A 13,411-nucleotide genomic window follows, 5' to 3' on the forward strand; every position below is an offset into this window, starting at 1 on the left:
TAGGTGGTGTTGACATGGTTGCCATGCTTTGGACCCTCTCTTGCTCACTTTGGCAAAGATAAGCCTATCGGTTTGAATGGAGGCAAAGGGCGCGTTTGCATTGTGCATTGCTCTTCTCAACTTAGACTGGTATAGTTTCTATTAGCTATAAAAATCTGTTACAAGCGCTGCTAGCTTTTTCCCAAGACTAGCATGACAGGTGGTTTTGCTCCAGTCGGCGGTGATGTTGTTTATTCAGAAGGCAAGAACTGGTCCAGGTAGACCTTGATGTGGTTGATGCCGTCATCCAGGTAGGCGCCGACGTAGGGGCGCAGGTAGTGTCCGTAAAGTCCCAGCCCAGCCTGACGGGCCTTGTCCACCAGGGGAACAGCTTCCTGGACCACGCCACTGCACACAACAGTGAAGACAGACTTATTGAAATAGTCAGGTAAGAGGTGATCCAGTACCTATAGTTTATATTTTATACATTTATTTTAGACATAGCTTCAGTTAGAAATGTTTAAACGTGCATTTTCCTTGGGTTGTGTATTAATGGCGAACACTCACGTGGCGATCTTGACGGCGGTCTGGAACTCGGGCTTGGTCTGCAGATCCTCGATGTAGTCCTTGGTGGCCTGTCCCTGTCCGCTCTCGCCGATCTTCTCCACTAGGGGGGCAGCAGCAGCCTGGACCTTGCTGTAGGCGTTCAGAAGTCTCTTGTAGAACACACTCTTCATGGCCTCATACTTGGCCACCAGCTCCCCGTCCGGCTGGGGAACCTCACACAGGCTCATGGAGACTGCAGCAGACAAGACAGAATGCAATAAGAGAGAAAATACTGTTAGAAGAACCAGTGGTATTATATCACAATAAATATCTATCGAGAACAAAATGTGTCATCATAACGGATGTTTATTTGAAAGAATTGTCTATGTAACTTCTTGCTTTACCAGATTTAGTTTTGGTGTCAGTGTGCCTATACTTGACCAAAGGTCATAGATAAGCAGCGTTTCAAACCTCACTCCACATAGCTGTGCAGACAATTATTTTGCTTTGATCAGTATTGTCAGTGTACAATTTTGTCTGCTGGCTCCCTCTCATTTAAAAGTCTAGCATCTTTCCATGATGGAAATAAGTGTTTACACTTTTGCATGTCATCCCTTGGATTTTGTTATTCTTTATCCAAAATAAAATCAATCAATCAATCAATCAATTTTGGCTGTCTGTCAACCAGATAATATTATGCAGTATAGGATACATACTATAAAATAGTATAGTCAGTCATGATTTGCCCCCAAATGCTTCTATGTCCATTATTGGATAAATGCATGTTAATGCAATTGAAAAAGTTAACTTTAATAATTTTCTCAATTTGAAAAGCAAATAGCCAATGCAAAACGAAATGCATTTCTATTCAAAATGAGTTGGCTTGGATGGATCGCTGCAACTCTGAGTCCTCCACAGTAAGTTACTGCACAAAATGCAGTCACATAGTTCAGCTTTAGTTCGAATCACTGTAAGTCCACTGTCATTGTTTGTCTTTCAGTTCTCTTTGATGTGTAGACTTACCCTGCAGTGCGAGGATCAGCGCCAAGGCATATTTTCCATTCATGTCTGAAATAAAAAGAATGAAAAATCAAAATTGAACTATTGATAAATGTGTTTGGTTTGGATATAATTTCCATACTTTGACTTTGGAACCTGCAGATGGAAAATGCAGGCACGCCAAATGCAAAAATAAAACCACTTAAAGCAAAAAAAAAAAAAGACTAAAAATGTTTCAGATCAGATATGTCATAAATATCGATTAATTCCGATGTTATTTCTGAAGAGAGGCTTTGAAAGCGAATGCATTGAGAGAGAATGATTACCTGCTGTTGTGCTGGATGTACAGATCCAAGAAGAAGTGACAGTCTTCTCTGAAAGCGAGTTGTCTGTAACTCGGCCCTCGCATCTGGTGCAGGATGATATAGGGGGGGACTGCAAACACACGTCATCTGATGAGCATACACACTCCTACACACATGTGCGTGCACACGCACACACACACGCACACACACACACACACACACACACACACACACACACACACTCACACACACACTCACCTACACAAAGTCCACTGTACTTAGTATTCACTTTAAATACAATATGTGGAACTGTGACTTATGACTGGTTATGCAATGTTCCTATAATGTAAGTCTATCACCTCTATTCATAATGATGATGCAATTGGAGCCCTGATAATGCATACTATATGTCGAGTCTGCAAATTGATAATGATAATGATAATGATAATGCATACTATATGTCGAGTCTGCAAAATGATAATGATAAGTGATAATGCATACTATATGTCGAGTCTGCAAAATGATAATGATAATGATAATGCATTCTATATGTCGAGTCTGCAAATTGATAATGATAAGTGATAATGCATTCTATATGTCGAGTCTGCAAATTGATAATGATAATGATAATGATAATGCATACTGTGTGTCGAGTCTGCAAAATGTCAGTGCATGTCATAATTGACAAAGTGTTACACAGCCTTTTCTTCTACTAATCACTTCTCATCTGTTGCACTAAAATCTAATCTCGATCTGCTCCTCAATCAGCGTTCCCCTTAACAGCAGTGCCGGATCGCTGCGTAATGTCTGTTGAGAGGGAGAGTTCAGAGTCAAATGGCCAGCAGGTCAACTAAGGTTTGTCCAGACATCAGACCTGCTGAACCCGAGGCAAAAATCTAATGGGATTTCTGCCCTCACCTTTCACCCTCATACCACAGCAGGGACTGGATGTAGGCTAATGCTCGATCATTATCACGTTTTTGTTCTGTTCTCTGTCTCTGTCCTACTTTCTCACTCGCTCTGTTTCTGACATGGTGACCATCTGTCTCTCCTTCTATTTCAAATCAACTCTCTGTCCTCCTCTGCCATCTGTCCCACTGTTTTTCGTGTTGATTGTAAATGGAGACTGAGTGACCAGATCGACGACCAGACCAAAGCAAATGAATATGATAATAATCCGCTTTATGTTTACTGATTTGTTTCTGATGTCTAAGGAGATGTTGTTACCTGGCAGCGTAGCTCACATTACAACTGGACCTGTATTAAGACAGCAGTACGAGTACACAGAGCCAACTGGAGCTGTGTGTGATGTAAACTTAGATGATGTTTCAATATGTACTTTGATTAGCTGTTTTTAGCATAGCAACTTAAAACAATTCTAATATTTGATAGGTTCAGCAAGAATCAGAAGTGTTCATCAGTGAGTCAAAATATTGATTTTATTGTGACAATTTCCTTATTCCGTTGATCAATCAAAATGGTTTGTAGTCGTCAATGGTCTTCTGCACGCGCTCCCAAAAGGAGCCTCCGGCATCGGAGGCCCATTCGATGTAGCGGTGAGTTGTTGGTTGGATGTGGTCCTCATAGTAAGTGTTAGCATAGTCCATCACTGCTCCTGTGATGTTCTGGACTTTAGCTTTGGCTTCCCTACGAGATACACGAGCACACAGTCACAATATATTTTAGCAATCCTGATAAGCGGTAATCATACGGAAAGGTTCAACTAGATACCATCAATCAGTCACATGCAGACCATGATCAGAGTGCAATTGTGGAGATACCGTACCTGGCTGTCTCAGCCACTCTCTGCAGTATTCCCGGTGGAGGATCAGGGGTCGGATCCTTAGATCCCTTGTGTGGTGGGGCCGGAGTCTGGGCCACAAGTGGCCCGCATGCTGTGGAGCGAGATACACAGTTGGAGGGGAGTCAGTCAGGGAGGGCAAAAAACAGCTGAGCATCAATTATTGGGACTCATTGAAGATGGAAAAAGGAAAATAAATTCATACCCTGCATTAGTAAGATGAGAAGGAGGACAATTGTTTTCTCGTGCATCTGCCAAGAACACACGGGAGAATTGGGAAGAGACAATTATGATCTCAAAACCAGCTTCATTACAAATATGCGATCAGCAGTTTAGTCTTCACAAAAATCATTAACATCACGTTCATTATACCAACAGACCGTCAACGCCATCCATTTGCATGGCTATACTTAAGTGTCACAAACATTCTATTTTCAACAACGAATGAGGATAATGATGTTAATCATTGTCTTATCTTAGTTATTAAACTCACTACATATTCTTTTATGACTGCAATATCACACACACACACACACACACAAAGAAGCAACAAAGTTTTTTTTTTACCTTTCCGCTGGCTTTGGTCAACATATAGTGGATGAGTGCGATCAAGCCACCTTATTTGTATTAGGTGAGTCAGAGAGTGGTCAGCCTGATCGGATGACTATTTACTGTTTTTTCCCCCCCCGCAGGCCAACTGAGTACAATGCTAAGAACACATTTACACATTATAGATACATTCATTTAGACAATTATGATTTCCAGGTCCAGTTATTGCACACCAAACAGAAAGCATTTAGATACATTAGGTTTAGGCTTTTTCATAAATAAAGATTTCAAATGTCAGATATGGAGCTGATATCGGACACATTTCAGATTGGCTCTTTGGTTCCGAGTGATGATCAGATCTGACCCGATCTGATCTGATCTGTGCATCATGCTTACGTCTTACTACATGGGTTTCAGTGGCTGCTCTCACCGTGTTTTGGTTGTACCGAGTTTGGTCAGGTGATTACATGGTTGTGTGCTTTTCCTTGTGCAATGATTTCAGCCACCGCAGGCAGCTGAATTCTGAGAACGTTTGTTTGTTTCTTTGTACCCGTTATCAATGTCAAATGTTAGCTGTCCAATTGTGTCAACGTTGGTAATGTTGGTGTCCGAGTGAAGACATTTTTATGTTTTTAGATTTGCAGAAGGCGTTCGTTTATTAAAAGTTCTGTCCTCGTCTTGGCCACCGGGACACTCAGTGTTAAATGCTTGATATCTAATTCCAGATCAATATTAGCAGAGTTGAATAGCTGTCCAAATGCACTTTGGTTCAGATATCTCAAACCAATTGGCAGGTGCTGATATGTACAGGGTGAAATAGATAAAGGTTTTCAGCCAAGCAAAGCATTTTCTGTGGGCAGAGTCCACCGCAAAATCAATCACATCTATTCGGCCCTTTGGTTCCATGTTTGCTATACCTCCTGAACGGGGAAATGACGGAATGTTGAGATGAAAGTTCAGCATTCATTGAGAAAATGACCATCGCACAGGAGATCCAGGCGTGATATGAGATCTGAAATCTTTGAAATCTGATTTTCAACTTTTTGCATTTCAGACCTGACATCACAGCTGTCTAAATAGTCCAGTAAAAATGTCACTTGACCTCACACTAATTGCAACAAAACCAAACTCAACTGATTTTGTATCCTCAATATGTCCTCAATGAAGGAAAAAAAGTGTTAAGGAAATGTATGAAGGGAAAATTTTGAAAATTACCTATATGATGCTACCAAAAACGTTTATTTATTTATTTTTTAACATTTATTTATTTTTATTTTTTTTTTCTCTCTCCTTGAAGCAAAAAACACATACAGGATATAAATGATGAGATTTATGGCACATTAAAAAAAAGAAAAAAAAGGCTTCCATAGGCTACCATCATATTTAGGTCATTTTCAAAACTTTCCCTTCATACATTTCCTTAACACTTTTTTTCCTTCATTGAGGACATATTGAGGATACAAAATCAGTTGAGTTTGGTTTTGTTGCAATTAGTGTGAGATTGACCCACATATTTGCGTAAAATGCCTGGACTAAAAGGGGAAGGGGGGGGTTAAGGACATGGGGGTCATATTTTCTCTGTTTAAATAGTATTTGAAAGATTTGATCTGCGCCACACAGAGTTAGAGATTTATTCTCTTGAGGGAATGTAGCCTTTCTCCTTTTGTATAGTTATAGTATAATTATAGTTCTATATATATCTTATTGTTCACAGTTTGTTTGTTCTCATGTGACATGATTGTGGCACAAGATTGCTAATTATGAATTAGCATTTTGTTTCTCCAAGGCCATGATGTAGCGTCTATTTAAAATGACTGCTTATCAAAATAGGCAGACCATCTATGTTTGTTTTTTACAACTTTTTTGAGAAAGGGGCAGGTATAATAAGCTTTCTTCATCCTGCTCGTTTCTGGCCAAGCCTGTAACTTGTTAACAAGATGTATTGTATACTGTTTCTTGTACTGTGTTTGGTCGGAACAAATAAAAAATGAATGAATGAATGAATGAATGAATGAATAGTATAGTGATATAACAAAAGTTGTATTTGATTAAATAGAATTATTGCTGAAAAGTACATGTGTGCATCTCTTTTCCATACAGTAGGTTAAATGCTTATAATACCTGTAGAGACAATATACCCTCTTGTCTCTTTAGAATGGATTAGCCGTGATAAATGTCTTGTCTTTTTTTTGCCTCTTCACATTTTTGATGACTTTGAATGAATTATGAATACAGGACATGTTGACATCTTGGATCCAAACCAGGGTTGGGCAAAATTTTCTTTCAATTCAACTCATTCGGGAACGGTTAGGGTTTTATTTTCGTCCAAAAACAGTTGAATGGATCCTCTCTTGAATAAACATGACAATTAACCAAAAAGCAGCAGTTTAGTTTAGTTTAGTTTATTTCGATCAGAAAGGAAAGAATATTCACAGAATAGAAAAAAAAACAGAAAACAAAAGATACATAAGGCTGACCGAAAGGGTTTAGGGCTGAAGCTAACTAGCTTGTTAAATGCCCTTAGCCTTATACCTTTACGTTATATGTAAACATGCAGTACATATGCATACACATGGATACATACATGCATTAATTTACACACACATATAGCACATGCTCCTAATTATACATACTTGCCCATACACACATATTATAGGCTACCTACCACCTATACATATAATTACACATACATAGCTAATACCAAACATACTACAGGAAATACAAGTGTCCCATAAGTCCTGATTATGTACCATCACGTCTATACTTCTCCAGAATAATGTTTCTATACTTTTTTTTGAATTGCGCAAGATTTTTACTTTCTTTGATCTCGTCAGGTAATTTATTCCACAGCTTCACACCACAGACAGATACGCACATGCTCTTCAGAGTGCTATGAACAATTGGTTGTTTAAAATTCCATCTCCCTCTCAGCTCATAACCACCTTCTCTGAACTGTTTTTGTATATTACCAGGAAGTAAATTATGTCACGCTTTATACAGAGTTTGGGCGGTTTTGAACTCCACCAGATCCCAAAATTTCAGCGTCTTTGATTTTAGAAACGGTACATTTGTGTGTTCATGATAACCTACCTTATTCACTATCCTTATTGCTCTCTTTTGCATGTTGCATATTGTCTGTAAGTTGCTTCTATAGGTGTTTCCCCATACTTCAACACAATAAGTTGTTGACTTGACAATCAGTTGACTTGGCACCTTGAAGGGACTGAAGTGAAAGTGAATTGACCCCGGGCCATCTGATCGGATTATGATCATATTCGGAGCCGTCTGTGACCCCGGTGACCCTGACAGCTGCCCTCTGGCACTCTGTCCTCTCCAGTCGAACACAGAAACAGTTCCATCGAACTGGGGACAACTGTTGGATCATTAACCAGCATAAACAGCGACTTTAGCCCAGGTCTTGTGAAATGCCAGGAAAGCAGCCATGCTGGCACTTGCCCTTTGGTACTAGCTATTGACACAGATGCACTATTGACTCTATATTAGTTGATCCTGTTCTTTGATTAAATTATAACACTCATTAGCGTGCTATTGAGCCTGGTGTAAATTGATTCATTGGTCAAAGTCATTAAAGTACTTGAAATATGTGGGACTACTAGGTAGGGACTACAGATGCAAATTAGCTCTTAGCTATCTCTGGTGCAATATGTTTATTGTGTTCTGTCCCTGCTCAAATAAACAATAAAGATATGTGCCATTAGATTACATTATAGTTTGGTAAACGAGTAACTTGTTCTTCTTCAGGCTACAGAGTGATGTCTTCCTTCTGACATGTAGCCGAGGAAAACATTTAACTCCCGCTAATATGCAAATGTAATCACCCGGCTCTTCTAAAGTAACGCTTAGCTTCTCTACTACTAGACAAACAAATCATAATGCCTCTTTTTTCAGGTTTAACTTTCATGTGGACTCAGGTATATAAAGTGTTCTAAAAAGTCAGGCTGGATGGAAGTTATTTGTAAATATTGGAATTTGCCTCTGTTCTGATGATTTCTACCTTAATCCCATTATGACAGTAATGTACATCTAGATGCAAATAGTAAATAGGACACCAAGTTTACTCCCGACATAGGGGGAGTTTTGAATTACTGTAAGGAACTGTAAGACTGGGGACTATTATTGTCTGAGATAAAATAAGACTAGTTTCATATTATTTCATATTCCCAACATTACTAAATCATTGTAGTTTGAGATTTTTGCTGGAATGTATGAAAATAAGTTGCTAAATGTTTGTTCATTTACATGTAAGATATTTAGTCGACAATTCCACTATACTTTATTCAGTACACTAGAGTTCTTACCCTCTTAACAAGGAGAAATACAGATGCAAACACAGCTTATATATATATATATATAAATAGATATATCTTTATTGTTTGTATGTCTTTATTCCACTTTTTTGCTTTCACATTATTTCTTCCAAAATTACACTTCAAATTGACATAACCGTTGTGCCTGATGGTCAGCAGAACAAAGCATATCTGTGCCACAATGTGGGGTCAGACTGTCGGGGCTGGAGGTCTGGGGGTCAAAGCAAGGTGGCGCTGGTCATCATGCAGGTGATGGTAGGGGTGGTGGTGGGGTGCACGGCCGGCTCACTTCTTGAGAGTTCCCCAATCTTAGGCCCCGATCTTAGCTTTCACCTTCTCAAACTGTTCTGAGAACCAGCTCCTGAAGAGGGCACAAACATCTTATCAAGGGTGTGTGTGTGTGTGTGTGTGTGTGTGTGTCTGTCTGTCTGTCTGTCTGTCTGTCTGTCTGTCTGTCTGTCTGTCTGTCTGTCTGTCTGTCTGTCTGTCTGTTAATTTATTTTGTGTCTGCTCACCTGGTGCTGGTGGCAATCTCGCTGTTGTGCAAATCTTCAAAGGCAGTCTTGGTCTGCTCAGCCGCGTTCTGGAAAAACTGAGACACCTCGGTACCGAAATCCTGAGCCTCTGCAGGGGAGGACATACGGGTAGAGAAGAGGGTTAGACGGGTAAGAGAGACAGAGAGGAAGAGGAGGAGGAGGACAGACGGGTAGAGAAGAGGGTTAGACGGGTAAGAGAGACAGAGAGGAAGAGGAGGAGGAGGACAGACGGGTAGAGAAGAGGGTTAGACGGGTAAGAGAGACAGAGAGGAAGAGGAGGAGGACAGACGGGTAGAGAAGAGGGTTAGACGGGTAAGAAAGACAGAGAGGAAGAGGAGGAGGAGGACAGATGGGTAGAGAAGAGGGTTAGACGGGTAAGAGAGACAGAGAGGAAGAGGAGGAGGAGGACAGATGGGTAGAGAAGAGGGTTAGATGGGGAAGAAAGACAGAGAGGAAGAGGAGGAGGAGGACAGACGGGTAGAGAAGAGGGTTAGACAGGTAAGAAAGACAGAGAGGAAGAGGAGGAGGAGGACAGACGGGTAGAGAAGAGGGTTAGACGGGTAAGAGAGACAGAGAGGAAGAGGAGGAGGAGGACAGACGGGTAGAGAAGAGGGTTAGACGGGTAAGAGAGACAGAGAGGAAGAGGAGGAGGACAGACGGGTAGAGAAGAGGGTTAGACGGGTAAGAGAGACAGAGAGGAAGAGGAGGAGGAGGACAGACGGGTAGAGAAGAGGGTTAGACGGGGAAGAAAGACAGAGAGGAAGATGAGGAGGAGGACAGACGGGTAGAGAAGAGGGTTAGACAGGGAAGAAGACAGAGAGGAAGATGAGGAGGAGGTAGCCCGCAACAACATAGAATCAAAACCTACCGCTGAATGCGACCAAAGCCAGCACCAGCACGGCCACTGCCAGGTACAATTTCATCTTGACTGTGCTCTGCAAGGAGACAGAGAGACAGACGCATTTGTATTTATTGCGACTCTTACAAAGAAGCTACGATGCCAAAAGGACCGAGAGGCAGGAAAAACACAACCAACAAGAACAACAAATAAACCTTTCTATTTTCTTTACAAATAGCGCCCCCGTGTGTCAACACCGGCATTACACGGACAGCTTCCCTTTGCGTCGAGCATGGTCAATCCTCTACACTTGTTTTGAAGCTATACCTCAGTAGCCACTAGCCAGTTATAGTTCAGAAAGTAGACGAATTAAAATGCTTCTTTTTTTTGTATCAGCTTTACGAGCAATTGAAATGAAATGTAAAACGTACCTGTTTCCCGTATCGGAGGAAGAAAAAACGAGTGTGTGTGAGTGTGTGTGTGTGTGTGTGTGAGCACCTTTGGGTGCTGCTCTTTATAGGCCCTCTGCGCTGGGTTCCAGCATGGTGACGTAGCAGACCAGACCTTAGCCAGCAGTGACCTGTGGCGACCTTTCTCTTCCCCTGTTGTTGACGCTACGCTGCCCCGACCTCAGCAGCACCGATGTGATGCAACGGTATACGATGGTGATGATGCGATTATGTGATTTATTAACTGCTGTTTATGATTAAGTCAAACTTTCTATTGCGTTGTAAACCAACATTGTGTTGAACACGGCGAGATCATAATCATTGCTTTATTGACGTATCCCTTCTTTTGGTTTGTATGTCTCTATATAAAAACACTATACTGTACAAAAAAGTATAGCCAACTCAGGAAACAAGGTCAGACTACAGGAGCTTGTGAAGGAACAGTTGGAAGCACAATCATATAATGATATAATCATATACTGCGAGGGAGAAACACCAACCAACCTGGGCGCCGGCATGGCATGGCAAGCGACCGATGTCTTCAAACATCCAGAGGACGATACAATGATGCTCTCGGCTCTAAGCTGAGGAACTAACACTGGAACAGTTGTACCAGACTGTGAGGACACGAACGCGTTTGTCCACTTCTGTGCCATGCTCTGAGAAGAGGCTGCAGACATCATCACACCATGTCATCACTGGCAGCAGTGAGCACACCTCAGGGTTGTATCTGCAGCACGTGAAGAAGAAGGTGTCGGAGAAGGTGATGAGTGGTCCTGAGGCAAGAAGAGCTGCTGGGACGAGTGGGTGAGAATCTGGTGTTAGAAGCCAGAGAGTCAGAGCTGATATGAAGGCATTTGTCCTCCCCATCGTCTACGGCAGGGATACTCAACTTGCTTTGCCCGGGGGCCACTTTCGTGAAATGATAGAAGGCCAGGGGCCAGTTAATAAACAAACAATATACATTTTTCTGTAGCGGATTGTAGGTTTTTGGGGTGTCAGCCGGAGTTTAGTCTGACAATGTTGTGCACACCGGATAGTTAGTTAAGTTAGATAGGTTAAGTACATACATAAGTGCCTGGGTAGCAAGCGATATTTGACAATTTAGCAGCTAAATCATAGATTATTGAAAGATATTCCATATTCCGGACTGAAATGCTATAATAGAAGTGGAGTATTGGCCAGAATGACATGAACATTTGGACACTTATTCAGCGGGTATCTTGCATGTTGCGTTCAGGTGCACTGTAAAAAAAAAAAAAAAAAAAAAATGCAATTCCATCACGGGCCACACAGGGGGCATGTCAATACGTCACACCCTTTCCCCTTCACCCCAGCAGCTGCACACGTCATGACTGTTCAGATGCGAGTATAGCAATGAAGAGAGGAGTGAGTATGGAGAAGCAACAGATTCAGATGAAGAGTAGCAGTCCATATCCTAATCATTGTGAACGTGCAAATTCACGGGGCAGGGTGGCGCAGTGGTAGTGTTGTCCCCCCCACAGCAAGAAAGTCCCGGGTTTGATTCCCGCCTGGGCTTGTGTTCGCCGAGGGTGTGTCCTCAAGTCCCACTGCCCAGGTGGGCTCGTCAAAACGGGCCTTTTGTGCCCCCCCCCCCCGTTAAGAAACATGCAAAAAATGAGAGTTGCAAATTCAGTTCAAATACCTTGTTCAATTCCTAGTATTCCTTGTAAATACCTTGTACTGCCATAAAGTGGATACTGATGTACAAATGTAGGCTAATGTATTCCAATAAACACCTTTATCATTCAATTCCAGTGGTGTATAAAGTACTCGAAAACCATACCAAAGTAAAGATATCTTCCCAGAAAAAGACTTTGGTAAAACTCAAAGTCACTCATTAGAATATTACTTGAGTAAAAGTCTTAAAGTACTTGATATTTTCTGTACTTAAGTATAAAAAGTAATATTCTGATATTAAATGTACTTAAGTATTGAAAGTAAAAAAAGTAAAAAAAAAAGTAAATGCTGCAAAAGAAATCAAGCAAAAGACATGCCTGGGCTTGAGTGGAAGTCTATTTCTTCTTCTTGACTTTTATAGCCGCTGGCAAACAACCTTATGTTGCATTACAGCCACCAAATGGAATGGCGTGTGGATCGTGATTAACGTAGCTTGCAAACTAGGAGCACTGATTTGCCAAACCTGATTGCTTGCAGGCTACGCAATTTCTTCTGATTTTACTTTGTAACTAAGATGCTTGGGGGAAATGTAGCGGAGTAAAAGTATCCATTTTATTTGAGAAATGTAATGGAGTAAAAGTGAAAGTTGACAGAAATATAAATACAGTAAACTACAGATACTCCAAAAAAATACTTAAGTACAGTACTTAAGTATGTATACTTAGTTACATTACAACACTGTTCAATTCAATTAATTCAGAAATTAGTGACCGAGAATGTGTGTTTCTCATGAAACACACAAATGTTGACCTTTGAGATGGCCTTGAGATGACCTCTGTGGAGTTAAATGTTGTTTTACGGTTTAGAACGCAGCTCAGCGTGAGCAGAGCTTTCCATCCTAATATAAAGGCTCTACAACGACAGAAAAATGCACCTTTTGGAGCAGAAGATCACTGACCATCTCGGATTTGAAGGTCAACAATAGAATGAATTCCTCAACCCAAAAAGTCCCAGAAACCATGTGGCTACTTTGCAGCATTGTAACCATTGAAAAGATAATTTAGCCGATAGCCATTTTGGATTTAGGGCACGGGTCTTAATTCGTCTTTTAACCTTCATAGATGGCAAATCGGTCACAGAATCGCTAGAAATGACCCAACTATTAATTTCTTAACTGTTAATTTTACAGGGGGAGTCTCACTGAGAGCAATGCTGTCTTTGTCAGGAGCAGTGTTGCGCAAGTTACTTTCAAGACAAATTGTAATATACTACATATTACTAGTTACTTTCATTTAAAAGTAATAAGTTACTTTACAATATTACTTTCTGTGTAGAGTAACTCGTTACTTATTACACTACTTTTGCATTACTTTTACCAAAACAACAGCAGCAGCTGAATGACATCGTTGTCCCGGAACCATCCCGAAAAATAATTTCAAC

At 41.0% G+C, this 13,411-nt stretch overlaps 1 protein-coding gene across 1 annotated transcript; it reads right to left on the reverse strand.

Annotated features, from left to right (window-relative positions):
* Window positions 1-230: 230 nt before the first annotated feature.
* On the reverse strand, window positions 231-1,591 carry apoa2 (apolipoprotein A-II; the record flags this gene model as incomplete). Its single annotated transcript, XM_083661484.1, has 3 exons — window positions 231-387; window positions 547-778; window positions 1,549-1,591. 3 exons carry the CDS (start codon window positions 1,589-1,591, stop codon window positions 231-233), a joined length of 432 nt encoding a protein of 143 aa, XP_083517610.1.
* Window positions 1,592-13,411: the final 11,820 nt, after the last annotated feature.

This window comes from Poromitra crassiceps (assembly GCF_964638095.1).
Source record: "Poromitra crassiceps genome assembly, chromosome: 26".
In the NCBI taxonomy this organism is placed as follows: Eukaryota; Metazoa; Chordata; class Actinopteri; order Beryciformes; family Melamphaidae; genus Poromitra; species Poromitra crassiceps.